General features: G+C 47.9%; 1 protein-coding gene across 2 annotated transcripts in view; it reads left to right on the plus strand.

Moving 5' to 3' along the window:
• Positions 1-1,072: 1,072 nt before the first annotated feature.
• The window catches only part of LOC116946545 (membrane-bound glycerophospholipid O-acyltransferase 1-like), an 85,346-nt gene continuing 63,919 nt past the window's right edge, over positions 1,073-22,499 (plus strand). Inside the window, exon 1 of one of the 2 annotated variants that reach the window (XM_032961526.2) lies at positions 1,073-1,179. In XM_032961526.2, coding sequence (XP_032817417.1) covers positions 1,102-1,179 — 78 coding nt within the window. In that variant the 5' untranslated portion in view covers positions 1,073-1,101. The remainder of the gene's footprint in view (positions 1,180-22,499) is intronic. The other variant, XM_032961528.2, reaches the window with a different exon arrangement.

Raw genomic sequence — 22,499 nt, forward strand, 5'->3', positions numbered from 1 at the left:
GCTACCCCATGAAACAAAAAAATACGTATTTTTTTTGTTACACAGTGATATCGTCTCGCTGATAAAAGAGGAGTCGTTCAAATCTCGCGGATAACAGGATCGCGGATTATCGGAGTTCTCCATCCCCCCCACCACTCCCCCTACCAAAGACAAAGATCCCCCGTATAGCCTGCAACAGACTGTTGGGGCAAGTGCTGTTAGCGAGTAGCACCTATGAAGGCCGGCACGGCACACGGAGGGGGTGGGTGGCCAGCACCACGCCCGGCCGCCTTTGTCTCTCACCTGTGGCGATGTTTTTTACGTGCACCCACCAGGCTGAGTCGACCTAGGGGAGACCCCCAGGACCGGTTCAGATAAAATCGTCACTCGGTTAAATTTTGATTTAAAGCGTTCGTGACTGCATGGATTCATCTTCTTGGTTCTTTCGGTAAAGTCACGTAGAAGAGAAATAATAAAATAATAAAAATAAAACATAATAAAATAAAATTATCACGACGTTTCGGCCACAACACAAGCAGCCGAAACGTCGTGATAATTTTATTTTATTACTATTTTATTTTTATTATTTTATTAATTCCCTTCTACGTGACTTTTTTTTTCAAAATTTCTTGCTGTGGTTTTCACACCTGATGATGATTGCTTGTGTTGCAGTCGACATGTCGTGGGAATTTTGTTTTTTATTTTTATTATTTTATTGTTTCCCTTCTACGTGACTTTACCGAAAGAACCAAGAATATGGATCCCTGCAGTCACGAAAGCTTTAAATAAAAAAAATTAATCAAAATTTTTACCGAAAGAACCAAGATCATCGTCACTCGGTGTTGGCCGTGAGCGGGCAATCGACCCTCCCTGAACCCCTCCCTGAACCCCCCCTGAACCCCCCCTGAACCCCCCCCTGAACCCCCCCTCTGAACCCCCCTGAACCCCCCCCAATCCCTCCCCTGAACCCCCTCCTGAACCCCTCCCCCTGAACCCCCTCCTGAACCCCCCCCCCCCCTGAACCCCCCCTCCCAATCCCTCCCCACCACCCCCACCCGGCGTGACGTCACGCCCCGTGCTAACCAATGGGCGCGGGGCCGGGACTTGCGAGCAGCAGCAACAATGGCTGCGCCGGGCTCGGGCTCGCCGCTGCTGCTGCTGCAGCCGCTCAGCGTCTTCCTCGGGCTGCCCGTGGACCAGGTGAGAGAGGCGGCCGCCCTCCTCGTCCTCCTCGTCTTCGTCGTCGTCGTCGTCGTCTTCGTCGCGGGTTGCCCGGGGACCCCCCCACCCCCCACTATCTCCCTAGCGACCTTTTCAGGCGCGCCGCGCTGCTCTCTGTGTGTGTTGCTGCTGCGCGGTGCGAGACGCGAACTGCGTGGCTGTGATGAGCAGTCGGGAGGACACTTGAATGGTGATGATGAGGTGATGGTGATGATGATGATGAGGTGATGCTGCTGCTGCAACGTTTTGACGGTGAAGGTGGGCCAACCATCCCTCCCCCCCCAACACGGTGCGTTGACTTCAGAGTCGAAATTTCCCTTTCGCTCGCCGTGTCAACATCAACGCAGGTGGTGTTGGCTTTGTAGCGGAGTGTGCCACTTGCTGTGGTGTCATGGTAAACCCCGCTCGGCCACTCGCTGATGCCGACCCCGCTGCAGCCGCTGCTGGTTTGATGAGGGGTGGTGACACGGTGTGCGAGGGAGGGAGACTCTAGGATCTTGAGATATTCGCCACGGGATGAAGGCCATGTCGGTTGTTGCGGGTGTAGTTTGACCGTCCGTACTCCACCACGATGCTGGCTCGACGGCCTTCGGAGAATGAAGGGAGAGCCCCAGGGATCGGTCCAGGTAATAAAAACTCCTCCTCGCCGATGTTGACCGTGGGCCCTGGGGGTCCAAACTCGTGGCCGCCGTAGGCTGCTCGTGATGCACTCCGAGGCGGAGGAGGATGAGGGCGCACACCGCTGGCGACGCCACGTCTGGCCGTGCGATCAATAATTATTGAAGGGGGGCAATCCCCCCCCGTGCGGGTGTTGTAGCAGAACAACAACTCCGATAATAGCGATAAGAGCAGAGGACGCCGACGCTGCTGCTCCACGTCCACAGCGCCGTGAGACGGTGGAGATGGCAGCAGGTCTGTTGTTGTGCCGTAGTGCAGGCGGCGGGGGTATGAAGGTGTCACTGTGCCCACACAGCGGAGCGAGCGAGCACACATGTCCAACCCATGCGGTATTCTTATGCGGGGGGGGGGCAATGTTGAGTTTGCAGGGTCCACACCCCCCCCCCCCCATACGGCGTATAGGCGTTTCAATACGGGCAAAAAAAAAATGTCGCGAAACGTTGAGATTTATAGTGGCACGGGGGTTACCAATAATGTTCTGAATTGGTGTGTAATCAGGTAGGAGGCACTCGGAAGGCGTAGACGGGTGTGTTGTGAGTGGCCAATTAACACTTTGCTCGGTAATATATGTAGCCATCGCCTTCACAATTCGGCATTTTAATCACCTGTTGAGGATAAAGTCGGGAGGGCCATAAACCAGTCGTGGCATCTATATATGGATCAGGTCCATTGTATACGGTACGGGGTGATCCATTTACACGTACCCCATTTGATCTAATGGCCCTGCATAGGCGGGTGGGGGAGGCCCCCTATCCATCGGTTATATTTTACACTTGTGCGAACATAGGTTTTAACTTGTATCCTTTACGGATGAAGGACCTCCAAATCACCATGGGTTGTTTGACCATACTTCACCACGTTTAGGTCGGTTACGGATTGCTGAAGGTGCCACGCACGAGGACTGGCCCATTTGATCTGTCACTGTCGACTGATGGGAATCGAACTCAGGTGAACCGGGGTTTAAAACAAGGTGCGCAAACCGTGGCCTCACCGCTCCCACAATGCAGATTGCCTGAACGTCCAGAAGCGACACGAAGCAGCATTATTAATTAATTTATTTCCTTGACCCTTTCCGAATTGCCCACAATTCTAGCTTACCGGAGTCCGGCTTCGTGAGGTTTTACTTTATTCGCATCAAATTACAAGACAAACGACATTGACAATACGCCTTACATTAAAGAGTAATTAATAATATTGATTGCCCTACGTATGTTGCACTTGGTTGTTTTTTGGGGCTGATTTTTGGGCCGCTGTTGTTGAATGCCCCAAATGTCAGTAGTACCTAACGTAATGGCTCCAGTGAAAGTAGGATGTATACACCCGAATCTTTCTTCAGGGTGGTCCATATGTCTTGTGACCTCCAATGAATTGACCCCGAACATGTTATTGCCCCTTTGAATATTCATAACTATTTTGAATTAAACCTTTTTTTTTACAAAAAAAATCTTTGTAAAGTTTTAGAAAAATAAATGGGGGTCACAAGGCATCTTGGCTCATGACTTAAGTCAGTGGTGGATATGTGCCGGCATACGCCAGTCAGCCATACTGGCACTTATCACAACACGTGCTGTAAGTATACTGGCACTGAAAATTGCCAGTGTACTTACGATTCCGATTCTACGACGTTTCTGCAGAGAGGGGGTTGGGGGAAACAAGGCGAGCAGGACAAATAGGTGTCACGCGGGCAACTTCTGAATTTACATTTGACCACTGAATACACGTTTGTGTGTGTGTATATAACGTTCAGCTAGCACGTGCCCCCGGATCCCAGTGGGATAAACCCGCTCGTGGCACATACAGCAATCGTGGGTTAGAGTCCGTCTTATATAAATGTGTCGTTAAACCCGCCACCACCCGACACAGCCAATTAGTAAGGTTTGTCACGAACACAGAACATGCCAATTCGTTACTAGTACAGCACACCGGTGTGTTGGAGAGTAAATCGACAACATTTACAATTTGAGCTACATTATAAGTACGCAGACGTCGTGTTTCTGCCGTGCACAAAACAAACCACGTCAACTGCGCGACACTGTATTTCGTCCACACCATGCAGTGGATTGTGAACAGGGGAGTAGTGCGTCGGTGAGGTTTGTGTGAATAGGTGACCCACATTACAGCACACACCTTTTCTTTACCAGCTGGCAAGAGCAAGCGGGGTTAATGGGCGCGTGAAAGAAGCCCCTATTTTCCTCCCTGGGCGTGTCCGCCCACTGGGCTCGCAAGCCATTAAGGCAAAAAGCGAAATGCAAGCAGCTACTTGCGCTGATCATTTCGTAGAGGAAGCCGTTTAAAGGAGCTTGTGTACTGAACATGTAGCCCCTTTGTGTCAATCCACTGCTGGATGAGGGCCTGTCCACCCCACGCCCTCCTCACCCCCCCCCAAACGTGTGGATTTATCCGTGGGGTTTATTGGGTGAACTCGGCGGGGGTGGGAGCACAGATGATGTGGGGAACGTATAACGCCTGACGATAGCAGCGATAGAGACTGCTGCCGTGAAACTGCTGCCCACAACTTATTAATGCCCTGCCACTTTACAGCTGTTGGGCGTTTGTTGTCAGTGCAAGCGCTGTCCAGGCTCAAAGCCTGCCTAGCTTGCGCGTTATGACGACGAGATCGGGCACTGTCCAGGTGACTTGGTCATAGACGCTTAATTCAAGGGGTTAAGCAACGCAATAAAATAAGCGCCGCGTGTCTTGTAGATGTGCACCTTGGCTGTGTCCTGGGATGCTTGGCCCAAGCTGAGCAAGCCTTTCAAGTAACTTTTATTTTGCACGTAATTATGGCTCCTTCGTGGCGTCATTGCATCAGCATATTGGATTGTACCACGGGTGATCTCGCACTCCAATGAGGTGCCATCTCATCGCATCTCCGAATGCTAAGCGAGTGCTGAGACTGGTATAAGGCTTCTTCTGTAAGATAGCCAGGACATGGGAGTGTAGCGATGGGTTCTTGAATCGATCTTGTGATAAACTTTTGAGTGTCACCCCCTTTGTATTCGTGGGTTTTCTTCAGGCACTTATTTATTCCCATACACACGTACACTTTCATCTCATGAAGTTGCCCTTAAATTGGAGCTGTTTAACCCAATGGGCTTCACTGGGGAAACTCACTTATGTTGCATCGAATTGACCAAACTTCCCAATGCAGGACCCTCCTGCAAACGAATCTTGAGACTCATTGAATCTTTCCTGCACGAATCTTTCCTGCACGAATCTTTCCTGCACGGTGACATAATTCGAGCCCTTCTCTACGGTATTTAATGCAGTTTTGTACTCGTGTCTGACAGTCCCCAGGGCACACGGATACGTACAGGATAAGAACTGCTTATTGTGTAGCTCATATCTTCTAATCAAGACATGGGGGAGAGACAGTGAACAGAGGGTTTTGGCTACAGTTGGTTTTGGGAAACACTCCCTGCTCTTTGTTGAGTTGGGGGGGCGAGCGGTGGTGGCTACGTCCAGTGTCAGTGTCGCGTGTAATTGTTTATGCCGTTGAGCGATTGTCCAATTGATACGAGGCAGCGCGTGATCGCAAAAGCATGCAGTACATTGCATGTGCCTGTTTGATGGAAAAATATACGAGCTGTTTGCGTTCTAAAAATAAATGCATCTGCCAAAATGTACAACCCCCATTAGTCGTTGAGCGTTACGTAGGTGTGTGGAATTACGATAAACGCTTATGCAACGCGCGCTCTCAATGGAAGCAAACGTTTTGAAACGCGAATGCGGTATTATAGAAGAGGTTTTAACGTAAATATTGCGCAATATTCAACGCGTCTTCAAAGCAGACGCGTTGGGAAAGCCAAACAGTTGTGAAAGGGTGGCCGCTTGTTCCAGTTGGAAGGCAGAACGACACCACCTCGCCAAGGGCACGGCAGGAGGAGGGACGCGCACGCGCCTTGGTGCCGACGAGATGTTTCTTCCCTCGCCTGGTACGCAGGAGGTCGTGGATTCCATCTGGGGGACTCTGTCGTTGTATATTTGGAGTTTGCATCGAGCACATGGTTGAGAAGTTATGTTTTTCTGTGTGTGTGTGTTCAATGCATTGGGTTGACACCACCCCCACTTACTCGAGGCGCTACCATTAAATATATATATAATATATATATTTTTACTCGAACCGTCATCCAGAATCGTAGCAGTTCCTCGGGTTGCCACCTATACTATATAACAAGCTGTATATTTACATACGCTTTTTAGGTTTTTGTATATGTGTGCATATATACAAGACAAAGGCAAATATCCCCCGTATAGCCTTAACAGACTGTTGGGGCAAGTGCTGTTAGCGAGCACCTATCAAGGCCGGCACGGCACACGAGCGCATGGGTGGCCAGCACCACGCCCAGCCGCCTTTGTCCCCCCAGTGGTGATGTTTTTATGCACTGCACCAGGTACTCATTTGAGGCTGAGTCGACCTAGGAGTAGGCCCAGGACCAGTTCAGATAATCGTCACTGATGTTGACCATGAGCGGGAATCGAACTCAGGTCGCCAGGTCCGTAGCGCATCGTGCTAACCGCTACACTACCGCTCCCCCCATATATATACACACACACAACACGAGCACACAGTAGGCATGCTGAGATCTGTTGAATAGCGACGCTTCATCTGAGCAGAGTGCAATGAGAATCCGTTCAGTGCTCGAGTCTGGGCTCTGTATGGAGTGCGTGTGAGAATCCATCGGCTTGGATGCAGAGCAAATAAGTGTGTTTCCTTAAGCTCGCGGCTATATCGTTCCCGATTGTGCGCAATATGACAGTGAAAGGCTTATCGAACGGTCCGAGGGCACCTTGAAGACTGCATCTTTCTATGATCCTCCCACGTAAAATTAGGCGTCACTGTAAAAAGGCAGCCAACTGCAGCAGCATTTCGTTTCAAAAGTAGCTTCGTCGTAGCAGTAGCGTTCCCAGAAAAAATGGGCAAAGATCAGAATAATTATTATACTGGAGGAATTCCGATGAGCTGTGAAGCTGTGTTTCACAGATGTTTAGCTAACAGTGCTTGCCACCGATCAAGTTCGCACGGTTGGGGAGGTTTCAATCCCTGAAGCCGTCGAAATAACCAAATCAAAGCAAATGTCAGATGCAGTGTCAGGGGGGTTGGCAACCTGTGGTTGGCTCTGGAGCCGCATGCGGCGGCTTTTTAAAGGGCCGCTTCCTGACCGTCACTTCTTATGAAGGACCACCGCCATCATATTCACCACGCAGTGCATTGCGGGCTCTTGATACGTTGTGTCTCTTACCGAACTTGAAAAGTAACGGCTCTAGCTTGTTATTTGGGTTGACCCCCCCCCCACCTCCCCGCAACACGAGGACGTTAAATGTCGTTCACAACAATGGCACGCTCCGTGTCGGTGTCCATGGCTATAAACCGGTCCACCTGGTAGGTCATTAATTATGAAAGTTTCTTAAAGTACAACCCTTTTTGGGAACACGGACATGCTTGTGATACAGTAGACTCTGAATATAAACACACCTTACATCACCGCAGTTATTATATAAGCAGCGCATCACGCTGGTTTGGGGAAGGCGAAGAGCAACTTTTGATACAAGCACGCTTTTGATATAAGCACAGCTTTCAACTGTGGCGCTCATGTTGCACTAAATAAATAAATAAGCAATGCGTTGGAAGTGGCTCCGGCAGTAAGTACCATATCAGGGGCACTGAGCTGGCACTGCTGAGGCCCTCGATTCGAATCTGAGCAGCCGCCCATGATCAACCCAGGTTTTCGAGTTCCTTGAGTTTATTGAGTTCATAGTCTCGGTCCAGTCAAACAGTGAGCGCACGAGCAAAGCATAATTTTATTACAGCGCTGAGAATCAAAAAGCGTGGCTTCACAGACATGCAATGAACACTTTCGGCAGGAGATATGCAAGGGGGGGGGGGGGTCCCCCTTCGTGTGAATAATGAGATCTCCCGCTCGTTTTCACACTGCGGGGTGACTAGCAGCGTCCTAAAGCTGACGTCCAGGTTGGGGCTTTGGGGAGCGATGTTGTGAACGTCTTGAGAAGCAGCCGGCGGTTGAGGCGAAGCATCAGGCATTGTTGGACGATGCGTCCCATGATCTGAATGCCACGTTCGCAGCGCGGCCTCATGTTCATCTTCCACCCAGGTACAGTGTCCCCTCGTTATTCGCGACTGTGGATATGTTCCGGAGATGCTGGTGAATAGCAAATTTCGCGGATAATGATATTGGGCCTACAAAAACCTTATTTTGTTATGAATTACCTTAAATAAACACACAAGTAAGTTATTAAATACATGACACTTATCGTAATAACACAACATATTTACAATTGGTTATAATAAACATAGAGTAAATAGAAAAAATTATGAAAGGTATGAAATAAGTTACCTTAAATTATAATGATGCTGTAAATCATCACTTTATTTCATTGCTTTATCTCATCACTTTGTCTCGTCACTTTCTCACATAACCCCATCTCTCTCATCACTTTACCTCGTCACTTTCTCTCTCCCTCTCTCTCGATGCAGTAGCCGTGTAGAGTTTCAGAATGGGATTCGCGAATAGCCAAAATCGCGGACATAGCATAATTCGTGAACAATGAGGGACTGCTGCGGTGGGGTGGCCGCACCTGCCGAGAGAAATGTGCTGAGGCTCCTTCAGAAGCACAGCTCTTACGTCCCTTGGGGGCTGCTTTCTGACACCACTCGCCGCTCTGTGACAGTTATGAACGTAAGTTGCTTCGGCCTCGCCACACGATGCCAATTTAACGCAATTGGGAGGGGGAAAACAGGTTGCAAACTTTTCTAATTAAGACATCCAAAAACATTTCCTTTTTCAAATGAGTCCTCAATCCACGTTGGGCAGAGTGCTGGAAAAAATCCACATCTCAGTGGCTGGGCCCACGCGCTTGTCTTTCCACAAAATGGTACTCCAAGTCACAATTACCTTATATGAAACCAGAAGTTGTGATTGGCTGGGTTGAGCCCTGGCCAGGATTCGAATTTGAACCCTTCCGTTTACAAGTCCAGACGTGCTAACTTACAGTGCTACCTGGTCAAAGAGCGGTTGACATTTCAAATTGCACAACATTGTAACTTCGGTACACTTGAAGTGTATCAACATTCTCCTCGACCCTCTTTGTCTTTTTGTGTGCCTTTTAAGTGGCTCTGTTTTTGCGTAACTTGTTTGACGTGTTGCTTGCCATAGCTGAATGCGTTTTCTGTGCCTTTCATCGTTTGCATTGTTAAAACTTAAAACGGCAGACATAGGCAAGGAAAATGAAGGCGAAATAGGCTGCAATGTCTCGTTTTGCTCACGCTTCCCGTGTAAGCGTGAGCATTTTGTAAACTTGCGGTGTGGTTTGGCCTTGGTATTTCACGTTTTCGCTTATTCTGTTCGCTCACGATTTATTCACGTAACACCTTACAGCTCAGCTGCTGGATTATTGCCGTTTTAATGGTGCCCTGCCCACAATGCCATCAACCTGGTTTGCGAAATCCTTGGCTAATGCTGAATAAACAGCCTCCTACATGTATAAACAGGTGAAGCGTGAATCACTTCCTTTTCAAGAAATACCTGATTATGCTTATGACATGTTTTGTTTATGAGGGGCAGACATTCGCGTCACCAGGTTAAAAGAATAATTTCACCAGGTCAGAGGATGTCAGCTGACGGTAACCTCCGGCGAACACGGGTTGTGCACAGGTGCCAGCAACAGCCAAACGTTTTCGGAAACCCAGGGCCCACAGCATCCCGTTTCATGATTGCGCGCTGCCAACGGCGGTAACGATTTATTGGCCGGCTGTGTGTTTTTTTTCTTCTTCTCCGCGTTATCTAAGGCCGCTCAACTCGCACGCGCCCAGTCGGAGTACAAGGGCACCATGGGTTGTGCCCGCCTGCCCGGCCTGCGCATTCTCTTCCACCATGCCAGCCAGCCAGCCAGCGTGCCGGCACACGACGTCGTTGTTGTTACGAACACCCGGCCTAAGGGGCCCAATGAGCGCCACGCGGCTAGGCCGTGTGAATCACTCGGAAAGTTGTGGGGCAATCGACAAATTTATAATGAGCGCATGTGTGCGTTTCATTGAGCTCGCATTTTTTTTTGGGCGATTAGGTATGGCTCCTATGATTTTATTGCCATTTACACTCGTGCAGATATTTCCCCACCTGTTTTGTATCGCGCTGCTTTTGGATTATCGATTCGATGTCGCAGTAGAAACGATAGCCAATTTCTTGAAAAACTCCCACCGCTCTGTCCAGCCAGCAGGATGCATGGACACAGCACTGTTAAGTGGTTTGGCAGTTCGCGTGTGATGGGGTAAAGTGTAGGAATGGCTGCCTCTTGCAACGCATTTGGTCAACGTAGAAGAGTGAAGACCCGACCAAATCCCCCTCTAGGGATGGCTGCAGTTTAGGCCCTCCTGCCAGCAGTAAGCAATTGCAGGGCACCACCTTTTCCTTCATTACTGCAATATAGCCCAGCTGCTGATGTTTTTCCACTTCATTGTCTTGGAAATGCTTTTTAGCGGCAGGCAGCGAGTGGTACTTGGATTAATTGATCAGAATCTATTCTTATGCTCACAAAACATGCATTGATTTTAAACTCATGCCAATTATGTATGCAAAGTGTTGCTACTTTTTGGTTAATTAATCGCACGAAACTGTCCAAATGAGACGGAGCCAATGGGAAAATACAACCAGAAGATGAAAATTCGATGAAAAAGCATCGATTCTTCGATAGAATCACGACCGCGAAGCAATGAATCGAACCACGGTGGGAGTGAATCATCACAGGCCTTCGTTTTGTTCTCGCATCCAAGTGCTCGACCTGACGAAGACTACAAAGTCGACTTCGATCAGTCATACTTTCAGGATTGATAAAATAAGTACAGCGATGTGGGAACTCAACAGTGCGTGCCCTATGGAGACACTGCCCCAGCGCTCAGTGCAAGTAGGATGACAATTCAGTTTTTGTATTGATAGTTTTAATAATTACTGCCTAATTTGCTTACTAATCGAATTACCTAACTGTTCACCCTACCTACCATTTACTTTCCTACCTTACATGTTTAAATACTTTAATCCTTTCTACCTAAACGCAACATACCCATCCATTCACCTTCCCATCCACCTACCTAAATACACCAACCCACCAATACACCCATCCACCGACCATACCGATGAAACATTTTTTGATTTAAAGCTTTCGTGACTGCAGGGATTCATATTCTTGGTTCTTTCGGTAAAGTCACGTAGAAGGGAAACAATAAAATAATAAAAAATATAAAACAATTAAATTCTCACGTCGTGAGAATACATTCTGATGAACTTACACACCAGCTATGTATACACCAACCACTTAGCTGCCTGCTTACATTCTTAACCGCACCTCTGATTAGCATGATTGGCTCTGTACTGTGCAAAATAAGTTTAACATAAATACTTTACCGCATTTCTTCCTACCTTACCGATATACCAACCTAGCTACCTCATATATCTTTCCACCAAATACTAAGTCACATTTTACTTGCCTGCTCACATTGTGAAAGACTCTTATTCCTTCATACCTGTCTACCTATGTGTAATGGGTTCAACTGAGTCGCAGACATAGACTTGGAGGCAACACATGTATTCTGTTCCAACACACGGGGTAACTTTCACCTTCACAGAATAACAACCTATGGTGGTGACCACCAGGCTAACTCCACTAGTTACAACGTTACTGCTACTACGGACCGGGACCAACAGCGTCGGTCCGGGACCACGTGTTGGAGACCCGTTGAATGGAGAACGTAGATGAAGGGTTTCTTCCAGAATAAACAACAACCCCCGGTCCCTCTCGAAACCCGGCTTGTATTCTCTGCGGCGTGGTCGGCTCCGCCCTTGGCCACGACCACCTTCTAGAATCCTCGGGAAGGATCTGGGTCCCAATCACGTGACCACCCCTAGCCCCCTCTGGGGGCCCCTTTGTAGACTTAACTGGTCACGTGCCGTCCCGGGTCAACCAGAGTGCCTTGGCCTCGAGTAACCTCATCCTTCGGCGGCACTGTCCTGTAGGGTTGGCACTGCACGCCAAGCGTGGTGCCATCTAGCGCTAGCATTCAGCGCTCACCGGGCCCCTCTAGGGCCGGCACTACACCCACACCACTGTGGTCTCCGCGATGTCGCTACACCGCACGCCGTGCCCCTCTCGGGCCGGCACTGCACCCAACATGTTGACATCCAGTGGTGTCACTACATCTGTATCCAACTGCTTAGCCACCCACGCAGCCACCCACCCTTCTTGTCTATGTGCCAACCCATCTATCGTATAGCGATAAGCGTGTTTTTTTTAGATTCATGGCTGTGCAATTTGTGCTTTAGTGTCCCTGTTTATTTCCTGCCCTATACTTACTAGCAGGATTCCAGCCCTGGCTTTCAAAAGATAGAAACTGTGTGGGAGGTAGTGCTAGTGGGCTGCCAAGACGTGATGACAAATGGCTTTCGGCCCCAGGGGAAATAGGTGGTCTCGTGATACAACAATGTGCCTAGCACCTGCACAGGAGCAGACTTCATCGCTCCATCTCCACGCTCGATGTACCTCCAGGGCACATTCCATCTTTTGGCTGCCGCTCAACTATTCGTCTCCACCACCAGCCATCATCTCTCCGTGCTTCTTAGCATACTTTTCAACTTGTGTGCTGGTGTATTTGTCCAAGTGTGTGATTTGTACGTCACAGCTGGTGGTATGCAGGTGTGATTATGTATTCATTACGATGATGATGCAGTTTGTCTGTCCTGCGGTGAGGTTCAATTAAAGTATCTGTCGTTACGGCGCACATGGCACGCTCTTTTGTTGAACTGGGAAACAAATACACAGTAGCAAGACCTAATATGTGCTTTGCCCAGGAATGGCAATAACTTGTTCCTCGGTTGTAAATATCCCTCGGAAGGCTGAGTGACACGTGGTCAAAATTATTTGAATTCCTACATAAATCCTCAGTCTGGTGTTGAATTTCATTGCCCACCACAGAGCTATTGCATATTTGTTTATTGGGGCGCCTGCGGTAAGGGAGATGTTAGCGCCCTCGCCTGGTATTCAGGAGGTCATGGGTTCGATCCTCACCCTGTCACCTACTGTATATTTGGAGTTTACATGCCTCTCTCTCCCGTGGACGCATGGAATTTTCACAAAGTCCGCCGGTTTTTCCCCTCTGCTTAGATAGAAACATACCTTTGTAGTGTTTGGCTGCTTTATATTTCCACGTGATAAGCCACTTCGTTGAGATATAAATTGTGGCCAGGTCGCTTCTGAAAAACAGCTATATATTTCGAACCAAAGAAGACAGCTATATAGTTCAGTGGGCTTTACCTGGTAAAATAAAAATAGTTAAATTGTTAGTTTTAGTTAAGTGACCCCTAATGCAGGAATGCGTCTGTGTGTGTCTTTTTGTGGATGCTTGTGTTGAGGCGTACTTTGTTTTCGTGAGTGGTAGTGCAGTGGTTAGCGCGCTGCGCTACGAACCTGGCCACCCGGGTTCGATTTCAACTCGTGGCCAACACCAGTGATGATTATCTGAATCGGTCCTGGGCCTCCCCTAGGTTGATCCAGCCTCAAATGAATACCTGGTGCGGTGTGTACAATCATCGCCACTGGGAAGACAAAGGCAGTGGGGCGTGGTGCTGGCCACCCACCCCCTCGTGTACCGTGCCAGCCTTCGTAGGTACTCGCTAACAGCACTTGCCCCAACAGTCTGTTAAGGCTATATAGGGGATCTGTGTAAAAGCGGCAGTGGTGTAGCCTTGAGTGCACCACGTTATGGTTCCAGCCACGTGGGTTCAATTCCCAACTGTGTTGTTCAACACCATCTACCAGTGGATTCATCTTTGCTGCTGATGGTGGTAATAAATATAATCGTCAGACCCTGCAGCTGGAGACAAGCGCAGTGTGTAGTTTTATGGACTGCTCCACGCATTGGTGAATCAGGCTTGCCTTTTAATAGGTGCTCTCTGAGAGCATTAGCTCAGAAGGTCTATAAGGACACATTAAGGCTGTAATATTTAATCAATGAATGACTTAAATACAATGATTATGCTCACAATGAAGACATTAATGGGCACGTGTAAAAATCAACAAGTTCTGATTGATATATGTCTCGGCAAGCAATGAGTTTTGGATTTAATTTATTGTGATAAATAATAAATTTCATTGGATTTAATATCCAATTTACATATTATGGGAACTACATTCGATGTATTTGAATCACTTTCATTATTGCTGCACTACATTTAATAATTGTAATAATATTTTTTTAACACTTATCATATTTTAAGTTCCATCAACAGGAGCGTAATTGCAGTTTAATCTTGGAATTTTAACAATGAAACCAAAACCGATGTCACAGCTTGAATATGGTATCACGCGATGCTGACATTGGTGGGCCAAGCAGATCAATGTTTTTGGATCATCCGAAATGTAGTTACTAAGCATGATTTTTTTTCCCGATGATTCCAAGAATTGGGAACATGTCCCCCAAATTCACGCCATTATAGATTCTATAAATGTTCACCGCTATTGAGTCCTGAAATGTGTTTGCGACTTGAGTTATGACCTCATCTTTTGGCAGTTCGTGGGGATATTGGAGGGCGGTGAATCTGTTCGTTGCTGCTAAATAAAGGATCCTTGGTGTCGTGTTTCTCTGTCCACATTTCATCTCGCGCCAAACGCTTTCTTCTCACTCTTGCGATTGATGTGGCATGGCGTAAAATCGATTTTTTTACACAATTGTCAATGAACAAAAACGCCATTTGGGAAATTAATATCGCGTGTGGCAGCATTTTTTTCTTCGTATTTAATTGACATGATGGTGGTGGTGGTGGCGGGGGTGACTGTTATTTTTGTTGTTGTTTAATGAATAAATCCCCTGCATGCTTAATTGTTTTGCAAGCTTGCACACGCTGGACTGAAATGAGCTGTTGGCTTCATATCGATTTGTACGCGAGGCGCTGTCTTTAAAAGGGGCTCGGCACACGATAAAATTAATGCCAAAGATTGAAGAATTTGCTGCGTGTTTAAGTTTCCCCTTGCAGGGAGACACCGCCGATGTGTTGTTGTTGTTGTTGTTTTCTTTTCAACTACAATAGACTCTCCATTATATTATCTGCGTGCGGTTTATCCGATTTGCGGATCAACCGCGCACCTGAGATTTTGACAAATTCATAACTCATGGATTTTTCCCTTAAGTCCAAATTGATAATTATCTAAAAAGAGTTATACATTATTATTCTTGGAAATGTTTATTACAAGTCACGAACGCTTAAACCAAAAAATGTGTTTCTCCGTTTCATCCAAAACCCACGTGATCGCCGCTACAGTACAGTAGTTGCATATCTTTACAACAGTGGGTGAAGTTTGATTGATTTTGATTGACGTGGCTCTGCTGTCCACATAGTGGGCAGAGTCTTCTGCACGGGAGCAGGAAAGTGTTATCACTAAGCACGTGCATCGATTGGCCGATTGTTTGTTTTAATTTATACCTATATTAGTGTTTTTTTTCGCATAGAGATCCACGGAATTGACATTTTTGGATTATCCGCGATTGTGACTCATCCGCGACCGTCTTCCCCGTCATTAGCGCAGATAATCGAGAATCTACTGTACATTTGCGGCCGTGTCGCGATAGCACGTTTGCCCACACGTGTCCCACTTTTGCAAATGTATTATCGAACACAATTGCTGAGCACAGCGAAGCCCAAAGGCCCGAAACGACAAACCGCCAGCAACAAACAGCGCCGATGTTGTAACGGACGAGAGTTTTAATACGTTTCGTTCAATTGAGCAAGGCTACAAGAACTTGGCAAAAGAGATGATGGGAGGGAGAATTCTAAGGTGGAACAGTGTGAGAGAAGAAGCTGATAGAGAAGTGGTGTGACCTGCAGTGTGCATGCACTGTATGTATGTTGAACTTCTTTCGCACCGTACGTAGCCAGCCGTGCTAATCGGATGAACAGTGGATGAGACGAACCAGTCAGTCCACAACATGGGTGTTGCACCGATGGGAGGTCGCTCCACATCTCTGCTGCTGTCCTTATTTTTCTGACATGAGCCGTTTCTCGGGGTGGTCGCACTGCCGATTGCCTGCCTCGATTGAAGGCCAGGCCCCCAAGATGTTTTCCTCCACCTCTTGCCCTCTCTGTGAAGCGTCTCCAGTCGCACGTGTACAGTTTGAGCGTCGTCTTATCTCCTCCCTCTCTGCCACACAGGTGAAAAATAATCCCTCCTTTTCAATGAACCTAGATGTGCCTGATTGTTTCATGTTTTCGGATCCCGTCGCAGCCCCCTCTTTATAAATCCAAATAGCTCCGCGTTACGCCAAACGAAACCCAGTAACCTCGAGGGCGAGCCTCCTACAAACACACACACATTCGATACGTGAATGTTTTCTTTTTTACCATTTTTCAAGTGTTCTAAAAAAAATAAAACTGTGGGCAATCGAGCAGGCGGTTTTGGGACGTGTGATCAAGGCCTGCACTCGCTATCATGGGTGGCAGGGTCGATCATGGGTGGCAGGGTCGATCATGGGTGGCAGGGTCGATCATGGGTGGCAGGGTGGCAGTGCAGTGGTACCACTCGTGGTTTGGAGTCCAAAGTGCCTGGGTTTGATTCCTTTCTGCGTGGAGTTAGTATGTCCCCCGCCCACCCCGTGTCCTGCGTGGGTTTCCTCTGGGTTCTCTATTTTCCTCCCATTGCAAACAAAATAAATATTGAATGTTAACTGAAATAAAAAAATAATGAAAATGGAACATCCACCAAAAAAACGTGTTGCTGGGCCCTTAAGTGTCAAACGCACGTTTCACAACAATCAACGTGCCAATAAAGTATGCCCTTCACACATGGAATTAACCTGCAGCAGTAATGCAATCGAGGTCGTTGCGTGCGTAAACTATGCATTGGTTGACGGTAAACAGTTGCACCATTGGTTGGTAAAATTACTCCTGAGTACAGCACCGGGCTCGGGTTAGTTGGAGTGAGTTATTTCGTCGCAGAATTGGGTTTCGGATTGCCAGTGTGTTTGCCCATGGCCACCCGCACGAATTGAATAACGCGGTCCCCCCAGTGAACACTCCAAGTTGTAGACCAGACATTTCGCTGTGGAATATTGTTTTAGAAAATGTTTTGACAGTGATCAGAATAACATATTGATGTAATTGGAAAAAAAAAGGACAAGCGAGTCCGTTAAAGGGTTCCTTTGCTTTATGCTTAGTGTGTTGTCTTATAAAATTTTACAAATTATTTGGCGGTGCTGTGTAAACATTGCCACGCAGGGCTGACTTGCAGGCTCATTCTGCGACTGCCTCTAATAGGGTGTCTTAATTCTGGATAATTCGGCTGAATTCTAAGAGTTATAAATACGCCCTTTGGGATTTCATGGTATTCCACGACCCTCAAATCGCACCGGTAATGATTTGCATTTATTTATTTTGACGTTTGTCGAGTTCAGGATTAATTTATTTACCAATAGTCAGTGCCTGATGCTCACCTCCATTGGTGGCCCTGAGCCAGAGGTGGAATTCCGCATTCCCAAGGCGTCAACTAATTGTTGACATCTCAAAAGTGGTTGACTCAAGCTATTAACGCTGTACGAGGGATTGGGCCAAATCCACCCTCGCCCAGGAGTTAAAACTCGCGGGCCTCCGATCAGCGGTAAACTGCCCTAACCACGGAGACACCCAGATGCCGTCGCTTTTGAATGCAGTCATTGTAATTATGACGCTTACGCTCGTGTTTTAGCGTGCACAGCACCGTGTGTGTCATCGCAAGCGTCGCATTGCGTGATGTCACCTGTTCTAAACCACAAGTTTGTTCCCCCCCTTCCCCCCTTTTTCTTGTAAAGCTGTTGATGTGAACATTTTCAAGTGGATACTTCAAGTCCCCTACAGATGAAAGGTGAAGGTGCAGCCCTGCAATTACTTGCTTATGCTACTGCTGGCATAAAAAGAGCCTCCACTAGAAGGTGCTCTAGGGAGCCCCCTCTAGTCGAGGGTACCTTGGGCCTACTCTTCCACGCTGGCCAGACGTCTTGGAAGAGGTGGGAGTACCCACACTTCTATCCGACCACACGTGGCCTGCAGATCTGATCTGAAGTGCACCCATTTATAGGGTGCCGCGGTGGCGAGATGTTAACTCCCTCGCCTGGTATGCAGGAGGTCGTGGGTTCGATTCCGACCCTGATGCCTGCTGTATATTTGGAGTTTGCATGTTCTTTCCGTGGTTTTGTGGATTTTTACCCGGGTCCCTCCGGTTTTTCCCTCCACATTTAGAAACATGCGTTTAGATTTATTTGGTAGCTATACATGTCCACATGATAAGCCACTTCGTTGCGCTATCATTTGTGGCCAGTTTGCTTATGAAAAAGAGCTATATAACCCAGTGGGCCTTACCTGGTAAAATACGAAATACTTGAAATAGTTTAAAATACGAAATCTCAAACATTCGAAGGGCTCCCTCAGCGGCAGCTGTCCTTGTGCGGCACATCACCTGTCCAGCAAGCGGGCATGAGTCTGCCAGGAGCGGGTGATGATATGCCGCTATGTGCAATCCCGGTCGAGTAATTTTGGGGATTTTTATATTCGGCGTGCAATGGCCTACGCGTTTCGAATGACAGGGCGGATCTCGAACATCCGCTGTGAAGCAGTGGGGGGTGGGGGTGGGTGGTAACCTCCTTACTGAGGGCCGCATCGGACCTGCAAGTACATCAGGTGGGCAACACATTAACACACATCTCGGCATCATCCTATCATTCATGGAAAAATAATGTCTGTGTCTCGGGAGCATAAGGAGGCCTTTTCGGTCACGGAAATGACCAAGCACGTGCGCAAAATTGAGAATGATATTCCACTCTAGTCCCTAATTAGTGAGGCTACGATTCTCGCAGTGATGGATAAATATCATCCGCGGGCCGTTTAGAAGTGGTCGTCGGCACCGTGTGGCCACGAGCCGCGTAAAATGAAATTCGGGAAGGGATCATCGCCCCCGCGGGTCCCCTACATCCCCTCCTCCGAATTAGCATCTCCCTCGTCACCGCTGAGAAATGTGAATGTATAAGCACGGGCGATTGCGGCGGCTGCAATTTCCTTTTTTTTGCGGGAGGAGTGAGACGGCTCGCGCTTCATAGTCTCGCCGCTAACGACCGTGGCGTGGCGTACGATACGACCGTGGCGTGGCGTACGATACGGAACACGGAGCTCCGTATGTGGACCGCTGGCCGTTTGGCCGTTTTTATTGTCGCTTTGAGCGGCGCTGCGCGGCTAGCGATCGATTGCGAGATGACTTCCGTAAATAAGGTGGCTCTCTAACTCAATGGAATCTGACCGAATGTTTTATCGGGTCGTCCTCCGTCAGCATTTTTGCGAGCGCTCTCCGGCTTTGGAGAGATTCATTACGCTGCGTTTTAATTGTGGTGCCAGTAAGTTTGCGCTTTTGCTTTAAATGTGAGCACGGGCGGGTGTGTTTTCCAGGAGTGGTGTGACGATGCGTAGATTCGTTGAGTTGATATAGTTTCATTTTCTTGGTTCTTTCGGTAAAGTCACGTAGAAGGGAAACAATAAAATAATAAAAATATTAAACAATAAAATTCTCACGACGTTTCAACTGCAACACAAGCAATCATCATCAGGTGTGAAAACCACAGCAAGAATTGTATTTTTTATTGTTTCCCTTCTACGTGACTTTACCGACAGAACCGAGAATATGAATCCCTGCAGTCACGAAAACTTTAAATCAAAATTTGATATAGTTTCTTCAGACTCACGGTGCACGCGTCAAAATCCTTATGTAAGATTAGGTTTTTTTCCCCGATTTCCGAAAGCTCCGTGTGAGTGCTGTGCTAATGCTACGTACATTTTTAAGCTCAGGGTGTGAGCAAAACTCCATGAAAGAGACGTTAAAAAGAGCAACAATGCAAGTGAAATCCTGAAGAGTAGAATTGTTCAATGGAATCTGTGCCTCCGAACCGCAGAGGTTCGTCAAGCTATGTATTCTTTGTCCGTAGCGCGACACCACCTTCGGCGTAGAACGTGGTACAAATTACACTTTTTTTCTTACTTTACTCAGTGCGAATGAGGTATAGCAAAAAATTGCCCAAGAATTTATATACTTATTTAATCTGCTCACATAAATAATTTTTGCACAGTAATTCCCCGTTTTACGTCAGGGATGCGTTCCTGAAAGTTGACGAATTTTTATAATATATTGTAGTCTACGGTATATTGCTTTATCCGCTATACCGCAAAGTCGTGGCAAGATGTTACCTACCTCGCTTGGTATACAGGGGTCATGGGTTTGATCCCAGCCCTGATGCCTGTATATTTGGAGTTTGTGTGTTTCTCTCCCCGTGGTCGCGTGGATTTTTGTCTGGGTCCTCCGGTTTTTTCCCTCCACATTTACATAAATGTGCTTGGTGTATTTGGCTGATATAAATATCCACGTGATAAGCCACTTTCGTTGAGCTATCAGTTGTGGCCAGGCCGCTTCTGAAAAAGAGCAGTATAGCTTAGTGGGCCTTCCCTGGTAAAATAAAAATAGTAAAGTTTAGTTTATAATTCGTGTACCGGGTAGGTGGTGGAGACGAAGGCCGTGGTGACGAATACGAGGCAGGGCGGACGATGCCATCAGCGACGTAAGCGTGGGGTTGAAGCGACGCAAATCGGGTAGCGGTGTTAATAATAAAGTGACGGCGTATTTGCGAAGCGACGTAACTGGGGGAAGACGTAAATCGGGGTACTACGATATAAACGATATGCTAATTTGTTCATTAACCCCGGGACCAAGACGGCACTTTGAGAGACGGGCGTTGTGACTGAGATTGAACGAGTCGGGCAAAACGCGGCAAAACAATATCCGCGCCGATGAACGACTGGTCACGAAAGCGTGGTGCTGTGCTGTACGGACGACACAGCAGAGAAGAGGAGAAAGCACAACATGGTACAAAATGCGTGACTGCAACACACTAGAGTACTGAGAACCCTCCCAAAAAAATCCGTTTAGACGACACAACAGACATAGTACAACCAGGCACAAATGAAACGTTATGGAATTAGCTGCACACACTTGTAGCCATGTTCGCCTATTTTCGCCGCTCGATTCAGGTGAGACGGCAGGAAATACTCGCCGATGTCTCACGATATCGTTGTTTTAATTAGTCTAAATGTGTTTTCTTGAAACAGAATTAAAGGGGAATGTTTTTATATATTTTTTTTATCTGTGGCCGCTATTAATAGTGTCATGAATACGACACGGGTATTTAATCAGATTTTGTTCCAAATGAACCCTAATTGGAAGCCAAAACAAGATTTGATTCCAGGATCAAATCACCACCACTTATAGATTTGCAATGCACGTCCCAGTGGATGGAATCTCTCTGCCCCTACTAATTACCTCGATCAGACGGAGCTCAGCAAAACTCAGGACAAATTCAGATACCATTTCCACTGATGTTGTGCACCATGGCCGCGAATAGAACAGTTTGATGCAGTCCTTTCGCAATTCCAGAACCACTGATCCTCCTGTCCCTTTTGACCCACAAAGACCTCCCCACCCCTCCCCTGGAACCCCTCCGATTATTGCATTGAGCCCCCTTAGGGAGTGCCTATTAAGACCGCAAGGCACATGTCGGGGTAGTGTGGCCAGAATCACAGCCGGGACGTGTTGCAGACATTGCATGCCATCGGTAATGTTCGTTGCTGGGAATTCAGCCCACGTGGTTGAGATTGTGCTGCAGTTCAAAACCGGTGCACCGGTACTTCTGTCTGCTTTCTCTACAACTCCCCTCCAAAGACACAGACGCAAGCTCGCAGACAAAGATCCACTGTGTAGCCTTAACAGACTGTTGGGGAAAGTGCTGTTATAAACGCGAGCACGGCACACGAGGGGGTGGGTGGCCAGTGCTATGCCCGGCCGCCTTTGTCTACACATGTTTACACATGGCAACAGGTACTCATTTGAGGCTGAGTTGACCTAGGGGAGGTCCATAACCGATTCAGATAATCATCACTGGTGGCAGCCATGAGCGGTAATCGAACTCGGGTCGCAGGGTTCCTAGCGCAGTGCGCTAACCGCTGCATTACTGCCCTCCAAAGACACAGACACAAGCTCACACACAAAGATCCCCCATATAGCCTTAACAGACTGTAGGGGCAAGTGCTGTTAGCGAGCACCTATGAAGGCCGGAACGGTACACGAAGGGGTGGGTGGCCAGCACCACGCCCGACCGCCTTTGTCTCCCTAGTGGCGATGTTTACACACCGCACCAGGTACTCATTTGAGGCTGAGTCAACCTAGGGGAGGCCCGGGACCGGTTCAGATAATCGTCACTGGTGTTGGCCGTGAGCGGGAATCGAACCGGGGACGCCAGGGTTCCTAGCGCAGCGCGCTAACCGCTACACTACTGCCCTCCAAAGACGCAGACACAAGCTCACACACAGACACACAAACACACACAGGCCTGTACACACACACACACACGCCCTCGTGTGCGCTTGATTTGAATCCATACAGACTCCTGCAACGAGCTTCGGCAGCGCAGCCTCCCCCATTCCCCACAAAGGTCTCACGCCAGACGGCAGCCTCCCTGGTGTAAAATTAGCAGGCGTCTACAAAAGAAAACGGAGGAATTA

This window comes from Petromyzon marinus, chromosome 27 (genome assembly GCF_048934315.1).
Source record: "Petromyzon marinus isolate PM22_M1 ecotype Great Lakes invasive population chromosome 27, UKy_Petmar_22M1.pri1.0, whole genome shotgun sequence".
In the NCBI taxonomy this organism is placed as follows: domain Eukaryota; kingdom Metazoa; phylum Chordata; class Hyperoartia; order Petromyzontiformes; family Petromyzontidae; genus Petromyzon; species Petromyzon marinus.